Source organism: Syngnathoides biaculeatus, chromosome 5, assembly GCF_019802595.1.
Source record: "Syngnathoides biaculeatus isolate LvHL_M chromosome 5, ASM1980259v1, whole genome shotgun sequence".
Taxonomy (NCBI): domain Eukaryota; kingdom Metazoa; phylum Chordata; class Actinopteri; order Syngnathiformes; family Syngnathidae; genus Syngnathoides; species Syngnathoides biaculeatus.
Window position 1 is genome coordinate 3,614,395 of NC_084644.1, and position 15,291 is coordinate 3,629,685.

Sequence of the window (15,291 nt, forward strand, 5' to 3'; positions counted from 1 at the left end):
GCAGCAGAGGTGACCTTCATTAGAGTTGCGCCTCACCTCTCTCGCGGTTTATTATCGTATGCCGCTGCGCGTCACTCCAGTCAGTGAATGCCTCGCGCATCTCTGAGCTTTTGTGTACCGCGGCGATGATGATTACACGATGCCGAGCTCTAAATGAGCGAAAGCTGTTTTTTCGTGTTCTATCGTGACACGCGAGTGCCTCCATCCTATGCCAGTGTAGATGTGGATATTCTTAAAATGTTGATTTATGTATGTTCTCAACCTATCCGCGTTTGTTATGGACTATCAATTAATAGAGAACGGAAGGCTTGGATATACTGTACGTTTGTTCCTCGTGTGATGGTGTGTTTTCGTGTTGCGTTGTTTGTAGGAGACAAAAGTTACACGCTTTAGACCGCTTCAATGTTTGCAGAGTTGTCGGTCCCACAAAAGTAATTGTTCAGGGTTAGGCCATCATGCATCGCAGTCCTGCTGTTCCAGTAACGGTGTTGTGGAGTTCCAAAAAAAAAAAGAAGGGACAATTAAGATCCATCCATCCATTTTCTTCGCCCCTTATCCTCACGAGGGTCGCGGGGAGTGCTGGAGCCTTTCCCAGGTGTCACCGGGCAGGAGGCGGGGGTACACCCTGAACTGGTTGCCAGCCAATCGCAGGGCACGTAGAGACAAACAGCTGCAGTCACAATCACACCTAGGGGCAATTTAGGGTGTCCAATTAATGTGACATGTTTTTGGGATGTGGGAGGAAACTGGAGTGCCCGGAGAAACAGGAGGAGAACATGCAAAGTCCACACAGGCGGGTCCTGAGGTCCTGGTTCAATGCCGGACCCCGTCGGTGTGGAATTTGCATGTTCTCCCCGTGCCTGCGTGGGTTTTCTCCAGGTGGGCACTCCGGTCTGCCCTGGGATTAGCTGGAAACCAGTTCAGGGTGTACCCCGCCTCCTGCCCGTTGACAGCTGTGATAGGCTTCGGCACTCCCCGTGACCCTCGTGAGTGTAAGCGGCAAAGAAAATGGATGGATAAAAGAAAGAAATGTATCGTGTCAGACGCACAAGCGCATTTGGTCGGCTTTTCCACAATTACCTAACGGCATCGTGCTCAGCGCAAGCACTTTGGGCAACAGCCGCACTCGACCGGACAAACGAAGCTAATCTCTCTCCGCTCTCGCGCATCTTAAAATCTGGATTTGAATCATCCGTCAGTGACTGCTCTTTTTTCCGCCTTTCTCATTCCTCCCATGTCAAACGTCAGCTTTAAGAAAAAACAAAGTCAAGAGTGATGCATGATGGTGCCGCAAAGGCGTCAATTGAAACACTGGCGCGCAAATATTATGCTGTGACAGGAAGACTTTAAGTGTTTCGGCGTGAGTCTTTTATCATACTTCAAATTACATTTTCATACATTGGATATTACTTTCAAAGAATGTTTTCCCCTCCCATGCTTCCTGTCGCTGTCCCATCTAAGCCGTTATTACTGGCGAGCGCGTCGGTTTCATACCGCAGCGTCCTTTGCATAAGCAGTTAGACATTTGTGTCCCATTTGTCTTATGAATACATCTTTTGCTCCTGACTTCATCGTTTATCGCATCCAAAGTCAAGTCAGAAAGAATTCTGCCATTGCAGTACAAAATCTGCTGATTTTGCTTGTCAAAACCAGAATACGTCCAATCATGACTGGGACTAGCGTTAAGCGGTAATGTTATTTTCACTGGAAGTTGGCCTGAATCAATGTTTCCTCAAAAACCAAATCTGATAGATGATTATTTGAACAGCTGTGCAGCATTACAGCAAATAGTAATACGTTCGCCGTGTGTTTGTGTGTGTCACAGATGTTGTTCAGTAGCCTCCATTAGTTAAACAGATGTTAACACACAAGGTCATCTTTTATCTTTTGGGGGGGAAACCATGTTCTTCTGCCTGAATTTATTACAAATTTGATCACAAGAACCCCAAAATTGTTTCTTCTCCTTCACTATCAGCTTCAGTTTTCGTCCTTGCACCGAGACTGGTGACAATTAAATTGAAGACGGCAAATGATCACAAGCAATGCGGCCCTTACCCAAATATGAATGCCTACGTTAGTGAAATGTATGAAATGAGTGACTTAATAAGTTCAATCAATGAGAAAAAATGTGGCATCAATTCCAACAAAGCCAGATACTGAAACGACCCTTAAAACTGATTGTAAGTCACACGGTCCTTTAGTCACGTTGTTGTTAATGTATAATTACACTTCCTACAATGCAAAGCAAAATCTACATACCGAGATTATTAAAAAAAAAAAAAAAAAAAGCAGCCCTGAATGAGTCGGCAATCAAAAGTACACTCAGTGCAAATGTGAACTTGCTAAATAACGCTAAAAGCAATCAGAGGATCTTACACACGCGCGCACGCACACAAGTGTAATGAAGCCAAGGGACAGATGTAGTTAAAGTTGAAGTGGGGGCCAATGAGATTCTGTTGACACTAAATGCTGTGCTAATGCAAGATGGAGGCAGGGACTCGCCTCTCCAAAGTCACAGAAACGTCCTTCATCTGTGACATTATTTGAGCTCTTTGGCTCTGTGATTACCTCTCTCGCGAAGGCTGCCTTCGTCGCCACCTGTTAGTTTGCAAATGTACAAATAAAGTACGTAATGACCGCAGTTTCATGAGAACTTTGGCGAGCGTGTCGAGATCCTGCATTTTCTTTTCTCAGAAAATAATGGAGGAGAAAAGCAAAATTCTGCCGTATGCAGAAGGCGTGTATCTATGTCTGCACATTTGATGTTCGGTTGAAGTTTAGACCGTTAGGTTCTTGGAGGTGAACGCTCAATTGAAGGCCTTTACCAGTCTCAGTCACTCGCATTTGCAAAATGTACGGGTGTGGTCAGTCATGCCCGCAGGTATAAAGTCACGGGTGTGGTCCACCAGTCAAGCCCGCAGATATAAAGTTGCAGGGGTGTGTTATGTTTGTAATTATGAGTGCCATGGCCATGATATATTCGGAAAGACAGTAAATGAGAGGAACACATCGCAATAGGGCATCGAACTGGTTCAGAGTTCTGCAGGCATTTTTAAAAATCTTGTTTTGTGCAAATCTGAATTGTGTTTTATCAATTGGCATGCTGCCAACAATATTGGCACACACACACACACACACACACACACACACACACACACAGCGGCTTTTGCTTCTTCCACTTGGTTGCTTCCACTTCTGCCTTCATTGTTTTTATCGTTTCTTGTTTGTGCATTTTCAATCTTTACTTTGCGGCAAAGAGATTTGACACTGAAAATGTTAAGTTTGTATCTGGAAAATGTCACAATGTTGGTGGCTCACTGTGGCACGCGGGCAGCCCGTTCGAGTCAGTGAAGGCTGCAACATTCATCTGAATCCTCTTTTTATCTTGTCAGCTCAGGACAGGCAAGAGTGATGATGATGATGATGCCAGCTGGTGTTCTAATATAAATATGGTAGGAGGAAAAGCAGCAGGGAAAGTGGTGAGGAGAATCGAAAAATAATGACCATAAACTTGAACGCAAAGTGAGGTGGCAGCAAAATGACTCATGGAGGAAACTTATCTCGGTGTCCTCCGCAATTTTTTTACCCTCAACCTTTTTTCCATTTTTCTTCCTACACTTACGGCTCCTCCCGTCTTGCCAATGTTTATTCATTAAATCCATCCATTAACAACTGCTTTTCCGGGTCGGGTTCCGGGGGAAGTAGCTTCAGCAGGGATACTTCCCCGTCCCCAGCCACTTCTTCCAGATTTTCCGGAGGGATCCCGAGGTGTTCCCAGGCCAGTCGAGAGACATAGTCTCTCCAGCGCGTCCTGGGTCGTCCCCGGGGTCTCTTTCCGGTAGACATGCCTGGAACACCTCACCAGGGAGGCGTCCGGGAGGCATCCGAATCAGATGCCCCAGCCACCTCATATGTTTCCTCTCAATGCGGAGGAGCAGCGGCTCGACACTGAGCCCATCCCGGATGACCGAGCTTCTCAGCCTATCACGAAAGGGAGAGCCCGGACACCCTGCCGAGGAAACTCATTTCGGTCGCTTGTATCCGGGATCTTGTTCTTTCGGTCACGACCTACAGCTCGCGCCCATAGGTGAGGGTAGGAACGTTGATCGACTGGTAAATTGAGAGCTCCGCCTCACAACGGACCGATACGAAGTCCGCATCACTGCTGACGCTGCACCGATCCGTCTGTCGATCTCCCGCTCCATTCTTCCCTCATGAACAAGATCCCAAAATACTTGAAGTACTCCACGGGGTAGAATCTCATCCCCGAACCGGAGAGGGCACGCCACCCTTTTCCGACTGAGGACCATCGTCTCGGATTTCTATTCAAAGCGGCATCCGTGGCCTTGACCCGCGCCGGGGTGTCCGTCGGCAGTCTCGGGAGCGCCTCTACCAGCGTTCACCTTGAATAATAGCGTGCTGGTCAGAGGCAGCGTGCGCTCGCCAGACTTTTGTCCTCGTCCTCAATTAAGTAAGACGGTTGGCGACTGGGTTAAGCTAATTGCACGACGCCGCACTTGGACGGCATAAGGGTCACTGAACTGCCTAAGTGAAGAGGTCAGTTAAAATGATTTGTGTCCACCTGTGTCCCTTTCCACCTCCTAAAAAAAATGCTTAAAACGATAGCGCTCTTGAATATTCTAATCCTGTCAAGCAATGTCACACCGTCTTCGTGCAGATGCAAATTGACTTCAAGACAAAAAAAAAACAACAACCCAGGTTCAATTGTGTCGGAAGACAGCAGCAACGTGCCAGCACTTTTTATAATTAGTTACAATTTGCTAGTTGGAATAACGTGGCGAATTTGAAAATTGATGGAATTTTCCGGTTCGGCTTTCGAAAAAAAAAACAAACACACAAAATCAAGAGCAGGATACATATTGTCTTTAATAGCCATTTGCTCCAGTAACATCGCGATAACCGAGACGTGTCGTTTTGGCAATTGTGAGAAACAGCAGGCGGGATGTTTTGAGGTTGGGTGTTTGAATCCAGGCTCCAACCTTCCTGTGTGGATTTGGATGTTTTAGAAATCAATATATTCTGCAAAAAAAGCAACAGCGAGCCGTTTGGTTTACAAAGTATTATTTCCCACTTGCAGAATCAATAATTACATCATATTTAAGGGAACTAGCCACGAATATATGTATGTTTTTTTTACAATGGGCTGGGTAAAAAAAAAAAAAAAAAAAAAGCCAGACATGATAAGAGGGGCCCATTTGCGAAATAGAAGCCTCCTCAGCTCAACAAATATGTGAGCAACCAAGCGCAGAGATTAGGTGAAGGCAAACAGAACGGGGAGCGCAGGCAAAGCAGCCAGACAATGGCAGAGGAGAGACGGCTTTAGGGAAAGCCTCTTGGCGTTTTCAGCCAACGCATAAAGCACCGGCTGTGTCAAAACGGCTTTGCGACGAGGTGAAAAAAAGAACGAGGCAATCGATTCAAGATCAGGAGGCCAAGAAAGGTCGCGTGCGGAACCAGACAAAATGTCAAAATACATCAGTTGGATGATGCCGTACAACACAATGAATCCCAGTCCCCCGAGGCAGGTCCTCAGATCCCCGCGCCGAAAGCAACGGACGGCTGACTTTTCTAGAGCCGCTGTGGGGATCACTGAGGGAGCGGCTGACGTCACAAGACGCAAAACACAGAGGAAAAAAAAAAAATCTTCCTTTTTCAGCCATTGGTCGGCGTTTTCTCAAAAGACTTCTTTGGGAGCATTTTTCACTTCTCGGAAGAAGGTTGCGATATTCTATTAATTCTGATTTTCAAAATGGTTGGAAAGAAAGACTACAAGACTCGTTTGAAGCGGTTCATTGTAGGCGTTTGGTTCCGGCACATCCTTTGAGTTGTCGCAGGAAAGTCGGAGTTTATTCCGGCAAGACGGGGATGCTGCTCTCCAACTGTCCTCCCGGCGAGTCAAATCCGTGCAGTATTCCGTGATTATTTTGCAGATGGGATTTATCTTACATCAAGAGTGCACATTAATTTCATGAAAAACCATTTAGCAGATATGATTGTGGTTATCTTTGCAATGAACGATCCCGATTGCGATGGTGAATTGCCATTTTGAAACGAGCTTCACCCGGGAATCCAAAGTTGATTAAGGAAGCGAAATGTCGGCGTCGCGCGGGAACCATTCCGACTGTCCGTCCGTCTCCATAACTGTCAGCTTTTGACATTAATTTCATCTCGCCGCAATGTAATCACGGTGCTGGTGGGGAAATAAAACCTCTCGAGAGAGGGACTGAAACGACGGCGCATTAAGTCTGATCCTTGGATTAAAAGAAGTCGCTAATAATTGAAGGCCGCGTCGGTGAGAAGCAACACTTCATGAAAACAAAGCCAGCAGACAGCAACACGTTTTAACTGCTGACTAACGTTTGACTCGTTTCAAGAGTTGGGCGAGTTTTATTTCACGTTAATATTCTTGGCTTCACTTTCCATCTCATTATTTATTTATTTTTTTCCCGCGCATGCGGTGTTAGTCACTTGCGACTTCGACGGCTCTCTGCTACCGTTAATCACGGTTGCCCCTCCAGGTAGAAAGCGAATGTCGGAAATAGGCGAGCTCACACCTGGAGCTTGACATATGCACCAAGCTATTTTAGTATGCAGTACATTCTGCACGGCCTCCGCGCAACTCATCATTTCTGTGGAAGTTGCGTGCGACTGATGGTGCCTGACTTGGGTGTGGGTTCGGTTCTTTCTCATCTTTGTACATGTGAACATTCGTATGTCTCCATATGTTCCCTGTGATTGCTGACCAGTTTAGGGTGCAGATAAACTCCAGTTGCCTGCAACCCCAAAAGAACGAGAAGCGATCTAGAAGATGGACGGATGCAATGAATGGGCTCGATTAAAAACTTTACGTACTTTCTGAGCGAGTTTATGATAGCACACGTGTTAGGAACTCTAAAAACGTTTGATATGCGTCCCTATGGTCTTGATCCAGGTGTTGTTCTTGATCTGTGCGTGTGCAGATTCTGGAAGACCACCGTGGGCTGCCGTTGCGGCCGTCACAGTTTCCGTAACAATTTCAGCGCTCCTGTGTGTTAATCCCGACTGCCTGGGAAGCGGATAGTTTTTTTCCCACCCCCATCGGTCCGCGATCCCTCACGCCAGGTGGACCGTCCCTTGAACCGTGTGCTCGCATGCCAATTACGGATGATGCTCACCCATTTGTGTACTTGCATGCAAATCGGATCAGTTACGGACGCAGCTTTGCTAATCGCGAGCTTATGTGCAAATAAGGTTCAAATGTAGTTCACCCAACATCATTATGTTGCTCCTGATACATCAAAGACAGTTTAGCACCAAATGCTCTGAGTCTTTACATGCTTGAATGTGAAGGACACGAGTCCAGATGTTTTTGTCTTTTTTTTTTTTTTCGTAAAACCCACTGGAATCTTACCAAGTCCGTTTTGCAGGATGCGCGTATCTTTTCCAGCGCGACTGTGCCCAGACGTACGAGGCAAGCGCTTCGTTGGCCTGCACAGTCGTCAAATTAATGTTGTCCAACTCCTTTTCAACATAACCAAATGTCCGTCCATCCGTCTACCCGTCCAGTCAACATAGTCACAAAAACTACCTTGACAACTTTAAATTGCCTACTTAAAAAAAAAAGTAATAATAATCAGAACTCGTTACGGCCACTGAAAAGGACTTGTTGCCCTCTCGCTAGGTCTGGTTCTTTCATTTTTCAAGTCCCGTGTTCTAAACGAGCCGAGAGACACTATTCTTCAGAATGTTCAGTCGGAGAGAGCGAAGGTGCCAGATGAGAGGGGAGATGAAGGGCTGTCGGCAATGAAAGAAGAGAAGAACGAAAGGCAGATGGGACTCGGAGGGAGAAGAGGCACCTTTGACCGGCCGGCTGTTGTCTGCGAGGCTGGCCCTGTGTAACGATGAGACGGAGCAGCGCGAATCGCAGTAGCAACCGAGCCATCTCGCTGACATCAACAACGTTGCGCGCATATTTATGCGTAGGCACAAGGCAGGGCTTTGAGTTGCTGTGTGGATTATTTGTCTGCATGGGTCTGTGTCAATAGCTGCGTGATTGCAGAAGTCATGTGTGTCTGATACGCCATTGGGCATTGCTCGTCAAAACATTGGGCAGAGTTCACTTGAAAATTGGGAGATGAGTTTTCAAAACCTGCTCCCGTTTTTCAGGCTTGCGCTATATTTCATCACAGCCATGCTGGATTTGTGAACAGTTTGTTCCCCCCGTGGTCCAAACAGACCTCTTGACCTGCTAATCTCAAAGTCAGAACTGAGACGGATTGACCGTGGACTTGATCCCGCAGTTGTCGTTGCAAGATGCATTACAATATTGTCAGCTTTAGTTTTTGCCATATTGCGCTCACTTTTCGGCTGTTTTCTTCCTAGACATTTAGGGTGCAGCCACTTCCATGTTCTCTTTTAATATTGCACTGCTCAACGGCTTTTTCATATTGGGGCTCATCACGCCCGCCGAGCCTAACACAAGACGTTAAGTTTTAATCGAGTTCATTACTCAGTTGGGTATTTATTGTGCTAATGTGTTAGTTACTGCTGGTAGGTTGCTTCACAGGATGATGTAAAAAGAAAATGCGACGAGTTTCCATGAATATTTTAGCCTCATCACACCCAAAACAGGCTAACTATTCCACATCTAGCGAGCATAACATGAGAAAAGAGGCTGTTTTAATCAAAGTTAGTTCAACTCTGCAAAGATGTTTTCAAGCCTGTCATGAGCCAGCGGCACGGGGGCAGATCCAAATGCAGGACTCCCAGGCAGAGGCATAATGTTCAGAGAGGTTTTATTCCAAAAACAGTTCAATACCAAAAGGAAGTGCAAAAGAAGTGGAAGCACAAAAACGCTACGCCAGTGGCAAGGTCCAGAAAGATAAAAGAGGCAAACGTAAAAAAACACGACAAGACGTGGTCAAACTAAAAGAGGCACAGCCTCGCTGTGACAAGGGCTCGCTCTACACTAAACTTAGCATCAGCAACTGGCAAACGCCGGTGACACATTCACCACTTAAGTGCTTGATCAATTAGAGTCCCGAATGCAACACAACTCTGACAGCTGTTAGAGGTGGCATGGCCCGGAGCAGTGGCCTGGCCACGCCCCTCACAGGAAGCCGCCACCCACGGCAGAGCCCAGGCCACTCCCATGAAAAAGCCTTTTTAAGTTGAACATCAAACAATCTGCTCCAACTTAGTTTCGCCCACATTTTCTACCTGGCTTGATCCGATTGTGTTTAGTGTCAGCAAAAACTGAAACCCATCGCCATCCAAGTGGCCTCCCCGCACTGACCCATCTTGTTCAAATGACGGTATTTCCTTCTCTCGTCGCACTGGAGCGGCTCCAAACTAGCGGGGACGAACTCCTTGTGTGCTTTTGACATACTTGGCAAATAAAAAGGGTACGGATTCCGATCCCTCAACTTGTGTTTTCTTTCTCGTCTGGCGTGTGCGCCAGATGAACGACTTACTGTTTTATGATATGATATCTGCCGTGTGTTTCTAGTCAAGGATTCTTTATTCTCTGAACATTTGATAAACATTAAAATAATATACATATATATACAAAATAGCTGTTTAGTAGGGGACATTTCTTTGTTCCACATTGGATAGAAATAAAATCTACTAACAGAAAGAGCGACGCAAATTACATCTTGGCAACCGAGCTCCACCTTCAATTTCTTTTGTTTACGCACTCTCATTAATTTAATCATACCTTTCCTTGTGGAGAGGTTTAAGAATACACTTTCGGTTGGAGTGTTTTTGGCAAAGATAAAAATACAACCGTTCTATTTATGTGGACATGAATCCAACCGTTATTTTGTTGACTCAGTCTTTGTCTCTCCTCTTTTATATTTCATCACCAAAGAGGGGATTGAAGGAAAATATCCTCGCAACCTTCTTCACGCTGATATGGATTATTACCTTGATGAATAATCACTAATGAATGAAGCATCAAATATAATCACGCCGAATCCAAGCATGCGTGAGGGAATGAAGTGTGCGCTTTTTGACGATAGTTTTCCAGATGCTGCACGTCTTCTTGTCTGTCTTTGAGCGTTCTGCAATTTTGCAACCGATTAATGGTCAAACTGACAAAAATATTAGAACACCCGTCCCAAACATTACAGAGGTCAAACTGACGAAGTTACAGTATTTCGAGTTGATTGTCTTTAACATTTGTGTGGATATTTATTTCATTCGGAAAGACTGCTTTACTATTTGATATATTTAAAGGTACACGACCAGTTTGTTGTGACTTTTTCAATCAACATTTCAATTGTACATACTTGTTTTTTTAGGTTTCTCTTGCTTTTTCTTTTTTATTACTGCAGGACACTTGCATTGTAGCCATTAGCTTTGACTTTACATTACAACACTTTGGTTGTTGTATATTTACTTGCTGCGATACGTTTGATCAGGGTATCACTTTTCACTTTTAGCTGTTGTAGACTGTAGGAGACTTCCAGAGTACCGTATTTCCCGCACTGTAAGGTGCACACCTAAAAGCCTTTAATTTTCTCAAAAGCCGACGGTGCGCCTTATATGTGGATCACTATTGAGCCTTTAGTGCAGCTCTATCTAATGGATGCATAAAGTAACCCCAACTTTTACTGTGGCATCTATTCTATGTGCGTTATGGTGCGGAAAATACGATAACTCCAAAGGTTTGGCAGCTCCAGCAAAAAAAAAAAAAAAAGTGCCAACCTTGAGTAAAAACAATCTAACTTTTTCAAATGAGCTATTGAGACACATCTGTAGAACCTTGCAGCCTTGGCGGAGGTCTGTGCTGTAAGGATTGCCGTTCAAGCGTGCATTTTGCAACGGATCTTTTGTCTTTCCAGCGGACCAGTTCGTGTGCCACACTGAATCCGTAGCAGACATCGTGATCCTGGTCGACGGCTCTTGGAGTATCGGTCGGCTCAACTTCCGGCTGGTCCGCGTGTTCTTGGAAAACCTGGTCAACGCTTTTGACGTTGGCATTGATAAGACCAGGATAGGTACGTCTACCGTCCCCTCCCCATCTTGAAACTGCTTCGGCCCTTCGACGTTTGTGGGACCATGAAATTTTCCGTGCGCGGTTGTAGGTCTGGTTCAGTATAGTGGCGATCCCAGGATGGAGTGGAATCTCAACGCTTTCACCAATAAAGAAGCTGTCATTGACGCTGTCAAGAACCTTCCTTACAAAGGAGGAAACACTCTCACGGGTACTACCTTTGTATCGACATCTTTATTTCATCCGCTTCTCCAATCGAATTGGAATTCTTCGTCCCTCTTGGTTGATCTGCTTTGTCTTTCATGATAGAAAGCGTCTCCTCCACCATGTTCCCTTTTCCCCCCTCTGCTTTGTCTGTCCCCAGGGCTGGCACTGTCCTATATCTTGGAGAACTGTTTCAAGCCTCAATCCGGCGCCCGTGCTGGCGTACCTAAGATCGGGGTCCTCATTACTGACGGGAAGTCTCAAGATGATGTTACGCCGCCTGCGGAAAGCCTGCATAAAGCCGGAGTTGAGCTCTTCGCCATCGGTGAGACACCGTGATGACAAGTGTTGCGAGTGATCCCGTTACAGACCGAAATCCCCCCCACGCGTTCCCTTTTTATTTCTCAGGTGTCAAGAATGCTGATGAGAACGAGCTGCGCTCCATCGCCTCGGAGCCGGATGACTCTCATGTATATAATGTCGCTGACTTCAGTGTGATGAGCTCCATTGTGGAAGGATTGACCAGAACGGTGTGTGAACAAGTGGAGCAGCAAGACAAGGACATTAAGGAGCGTAAGTGGCCGATGCGACGCTGAGAAACGCGCAGGATAACTGACGGGGAAGGACTACGTGGACGACAGAGTACTGGTGCGATTTGCAGCCAATGAAAATGCAGCCACATCTCAATAAATTTGAATATCATGGCAAGATTAGAAAAGTCCATTTATTTCAGTTGTCACCGTGTATCGATTAATAAGCACATAATAACATGTTTGAGCTTCCGCAACAGATTCAAGGACTAATTGTGTATATTTTTGTTAGGTTAAGATATGGTTATCATCCTGATGTGCTTCTGTAGAAAATTGGACAAGAATTAAATCATCTAATCTGTTTTAATGAGTCCAACCGCAGTCATAACAAATATTGAGCAAAACCAAGCACAGAAATAAAGAAAAGGAAAATGGCGATCGTCTCGATCATTTATTTCATTATCCTAATCGTCGCCCGCTTTAGGAAATCAACCTCGTATCGCTTCATGTTCAGATACATTCAGTCTTTCTATTCCGACACTGTCTTTGTTGTGTCCATTTTTTTCCCCACCTTTTTCCAATTTCAGAGCAGCCACCGGAGGTTATTAGACCACCGTCGGGCTTGGTGACATCAGAGGTCACGGCCAGGAGCTTTCGGGTCACGTGGCGCCACTCGCCCGGAAATGTGGAGAAATACAGAGTGGTATTTTCCCCAGTTCATGGAGGACAACCGCAGGAGGTAAGGGGAGAGTTTTGCTCTCAAAGTTTTGTTCTCAAAACAAATCTCTTCATCAGAATAATTGGTGTTGGGTTGACGTTCTATTTTCAGCATAAATGGTCTCACTCTCAGTCTCTGTTGTAGCCCTGAAACTTCTCCGAACCTTGATTCTTTATTTTAACACGTCTTGGAATAATCTAAGTGTCTTTTTAACAATTAAAGGCACACTAGAAACGCCTCTTGAATTTTCTTTGCTTTGCATTTTACCAGAATAACCCAAATTGTGGCATACTTGTCATTTCCTTAAAAATGGAAAAAGAAAAAAAAAAACTATTCCCGGACCAAGACGTCCTTACTGTTGTCGTTTTTTTTTCTTCCTCTTTCCTCTTTCTTTTCACGCAACAACTGTTCCGCTGTTGTACTTTCATGTCCCAACATTGATTTCCCCGCCTTTTGCGCCGCCATCTGCTTTCCGATCTCATCCCTCTCTGTTCGCACCCACACCCCCCCACCCCCCACGCGGCAGGCTGTCGTCGACGGCCGCGACACCTCCGTGGTGTTGCGCCACCTCGACTCGCAGACCAAATACCGGCTGTCCGTGTTTGCCGCCAACCAAAATGAGGCCAGTGAACCGGCGACAGGATATGAAACAACCCGTGAGTGTTTGCTTCCGCGGCGGTCTCGTACAAACATTTGACGGTCACAAGCCGAGCACGGCAATAAACGCTTAAAACGTCTCAATGGCCAACATGATTACCCCCCCCTGCAATTTTTGAGGAAATACGGAGTAAGAAAGTTCAAAACAGTCATTTTGTATTGGTGCTGCAAAGGGAAATTAAGTTTTAGCCTGTTGTTTTCTTTATAAATTGACATACTTTTGTAGTTTTACCGTGTAAAAGGCAGTCTGGGGGCATATTTGGGATGTGTCACAATTTTTTTGTTTTGTTTTGTTGCTAGCTTTGGTTAAATCGTTGCACGATATTCATACAGGACATATACAAATCAGACATGCGCTCATAAAATTTTCATGCTAATGTTTTCAAAAGGCAGCCATGCGCACCGCTTTTATTGAGGGCATTCTTTTGGTGGGTCATTAAAACGGAATTCGCTCTCTTCTTGGGGCAAAATGAAGTTGTGTTCAGTCCCAGCCAAGATTAGATTTGTAATATTTGCCGCAGTTGTTGTTGCGACTGCTTTTTCACGGCGTGCGGTCTCGTGCACACGCAGTGGCTCTTCCCTCCGTGACGGCCCTCCAGCTGCTTGATGCGACTCACAACAGCATGAGAGCGAGATGGGACAGCGTGAAGGGAGCGTCCGGCTACATGTTGCTTTTTACACCGCTTACCGACGATGGAGGCTTAGTTGAGAAGGAGGTAAAACTTTCTCTTGTTTTGGGTTCAAGTAGTTATTGAGCAAACAATCAGACATTTTTTTATCGTTGAGGTTTGTGCGTTGCTTTTTTGTTGTCTGCAGGTGAAAGTGTCAGAAGCGGTGACGGAACTGGAGCTGGACGGTCTGGTCCCCCGCACCGAGTACAGCGTCAGTGTTTATGCAATGTATGGCGAGGAGGCCAGCGACCCCATTACAAACCAGGAAACTACTTGTAAGTGTTAGCGTGTCCGCATGCTCTACGTTCGCCTTGTAATTCGCAGCGGAGGTCATCTGGCGGAGAAAGTAGGTTGCCGTTTGCGGTCCTGTAGAATTGCCTTGAATCATACGGAAATTAAACATTTGTTAAGAACAGCCTTCGGTGCAGCTCTTGTGCCACCGCAAAGCAAAAATAATCAACATTGCCAATCATTTATAACCACAGGGTCATGGTTCGAAAATGTAAAAATGCCCACTTTTTCAATGGATGCTTGTTTTGCGCCCTGGCTACTGTCAAGGTGCCCTTGAGCACGATGCGCTCTCCAACTTAAGCACTGTTTGCGCGCTGCGTTCACTCTAACATCTCCCGTTACTCGATTGCGCGATGGCGTTCCGTACGCGGCGTACGCTACAAAATACGATACCGTAGTGTAAATCCGAATTTCTCCTCTAAGGATTGTCAACGAAATAAATAAGAATAAGTTGTTCCATTAATACGGCTCCGAACATGTCCATCAAAACTGATTTTATTGTCTTTGTGCACATTTTGAGATCTTTTTCGGCTCTCCTGACATTGTGCTGGTGTACTTGTTCAAGTACATTCGTTTAATGCTGGCTCTCTCTGGTCAGTACCACTTAGCGCGCCCGGTAACCTCCAGTTCTCTGACATCAGCCACAACTCGGCCCGCATCGGCTGGGACCCCTCGGCCGCCGGAGCAGCTGGCTACCGTATCACGTGGGTCAAGACGGACGGGCGGCTCACCGAGGAGGTGCGTCCGTCGACGTCTGTCTTGCTTTGCTACATCGCGTACTTGCTTATTTGCTGACTGTATATATTTAGATTTTCTCACAGAAAGGCTATTTGTGACCTAATCGATTTGTGTACGTTTGAGCGTTCTTCAGGTGGAAGTTGGGCCTGTGCGGTCTTACGTCCTCAGCGGACTGACATCTCTGACCGAGTACTCGGTGGCTGTCTTCGCCCTGTACGATGAAGGCCAATCGGAACCGCTCACCGATGGATTCACAACCAGTACGTCCACTTTGTTGCATTTGTGGAATAAATCAAGACGACTTGTGAATATAATTTTGAGGATGGCCATTTGTTTTGCCGTTGGTGTTTCAGAGTAAATTTTTGAACCGAATTCTAGCCGATTCTATGCCAATTTGTGGATTTTTTATTTTTATTTTTTGGAATGCAGCATTTTGTTGGAAATGTATGAGGGGAGCGGAACAGCGGTGAGATGTGCCGCAGC

General features: G+C 45.8%; 1 protein-coding gene across 5 annotated transcripts in view; it reads left to right on the plus strand.

The window, feature by feature from the left end:
- The window catches only part of col14a1a (collagen, type XIV, alpha 1a), a 107,525-nt gene that overhangs the window by 21,583 nt on the left and 70,651 nt on the right, over nt 1-15,291 (plus strand). For all 5 annotated transcript variants that reach the window (XM_061819066.1, XM_061819065.1, XM_061819067.1 and 2 more), the window contains 10 exons: nt 10,848-11,003; nt 11,091-11,210; nt 11,364-11,528; nt 11,612-11,776; nt 12,321-12,472; nt 12,978-13,107; nt 13,679-13,824; nt 13,925-14,054; nt 14,669-14,808; nt 14,942-15,068. In XM_061819066.1, coding sequence (XP_061675050.1) covers nt 10,848-11,003; nt 11,091-11,210; nt 11,364-11,528; nt 11,612-11,776; nt 12,321-12,472; nt 12,978-13,107; nt 13,679-13,824; nt 13,925-14,054; nt 14,669-14,808; nt 14,942-15,068 — 1,431 coding nt within the window. The remainder of the gene's footprint in view (nt 1-10,847; nt 11,004-11,090; nt 11,211-11,363; nt 11,529-11,611; nt 11,777-12,320; nt 12,473-12,977; nt 13,108-13,678; nt 13,825-13,924; nt 14,055-14,668; nt 14,809-14,941; nt 15,069-15,291) is intronic.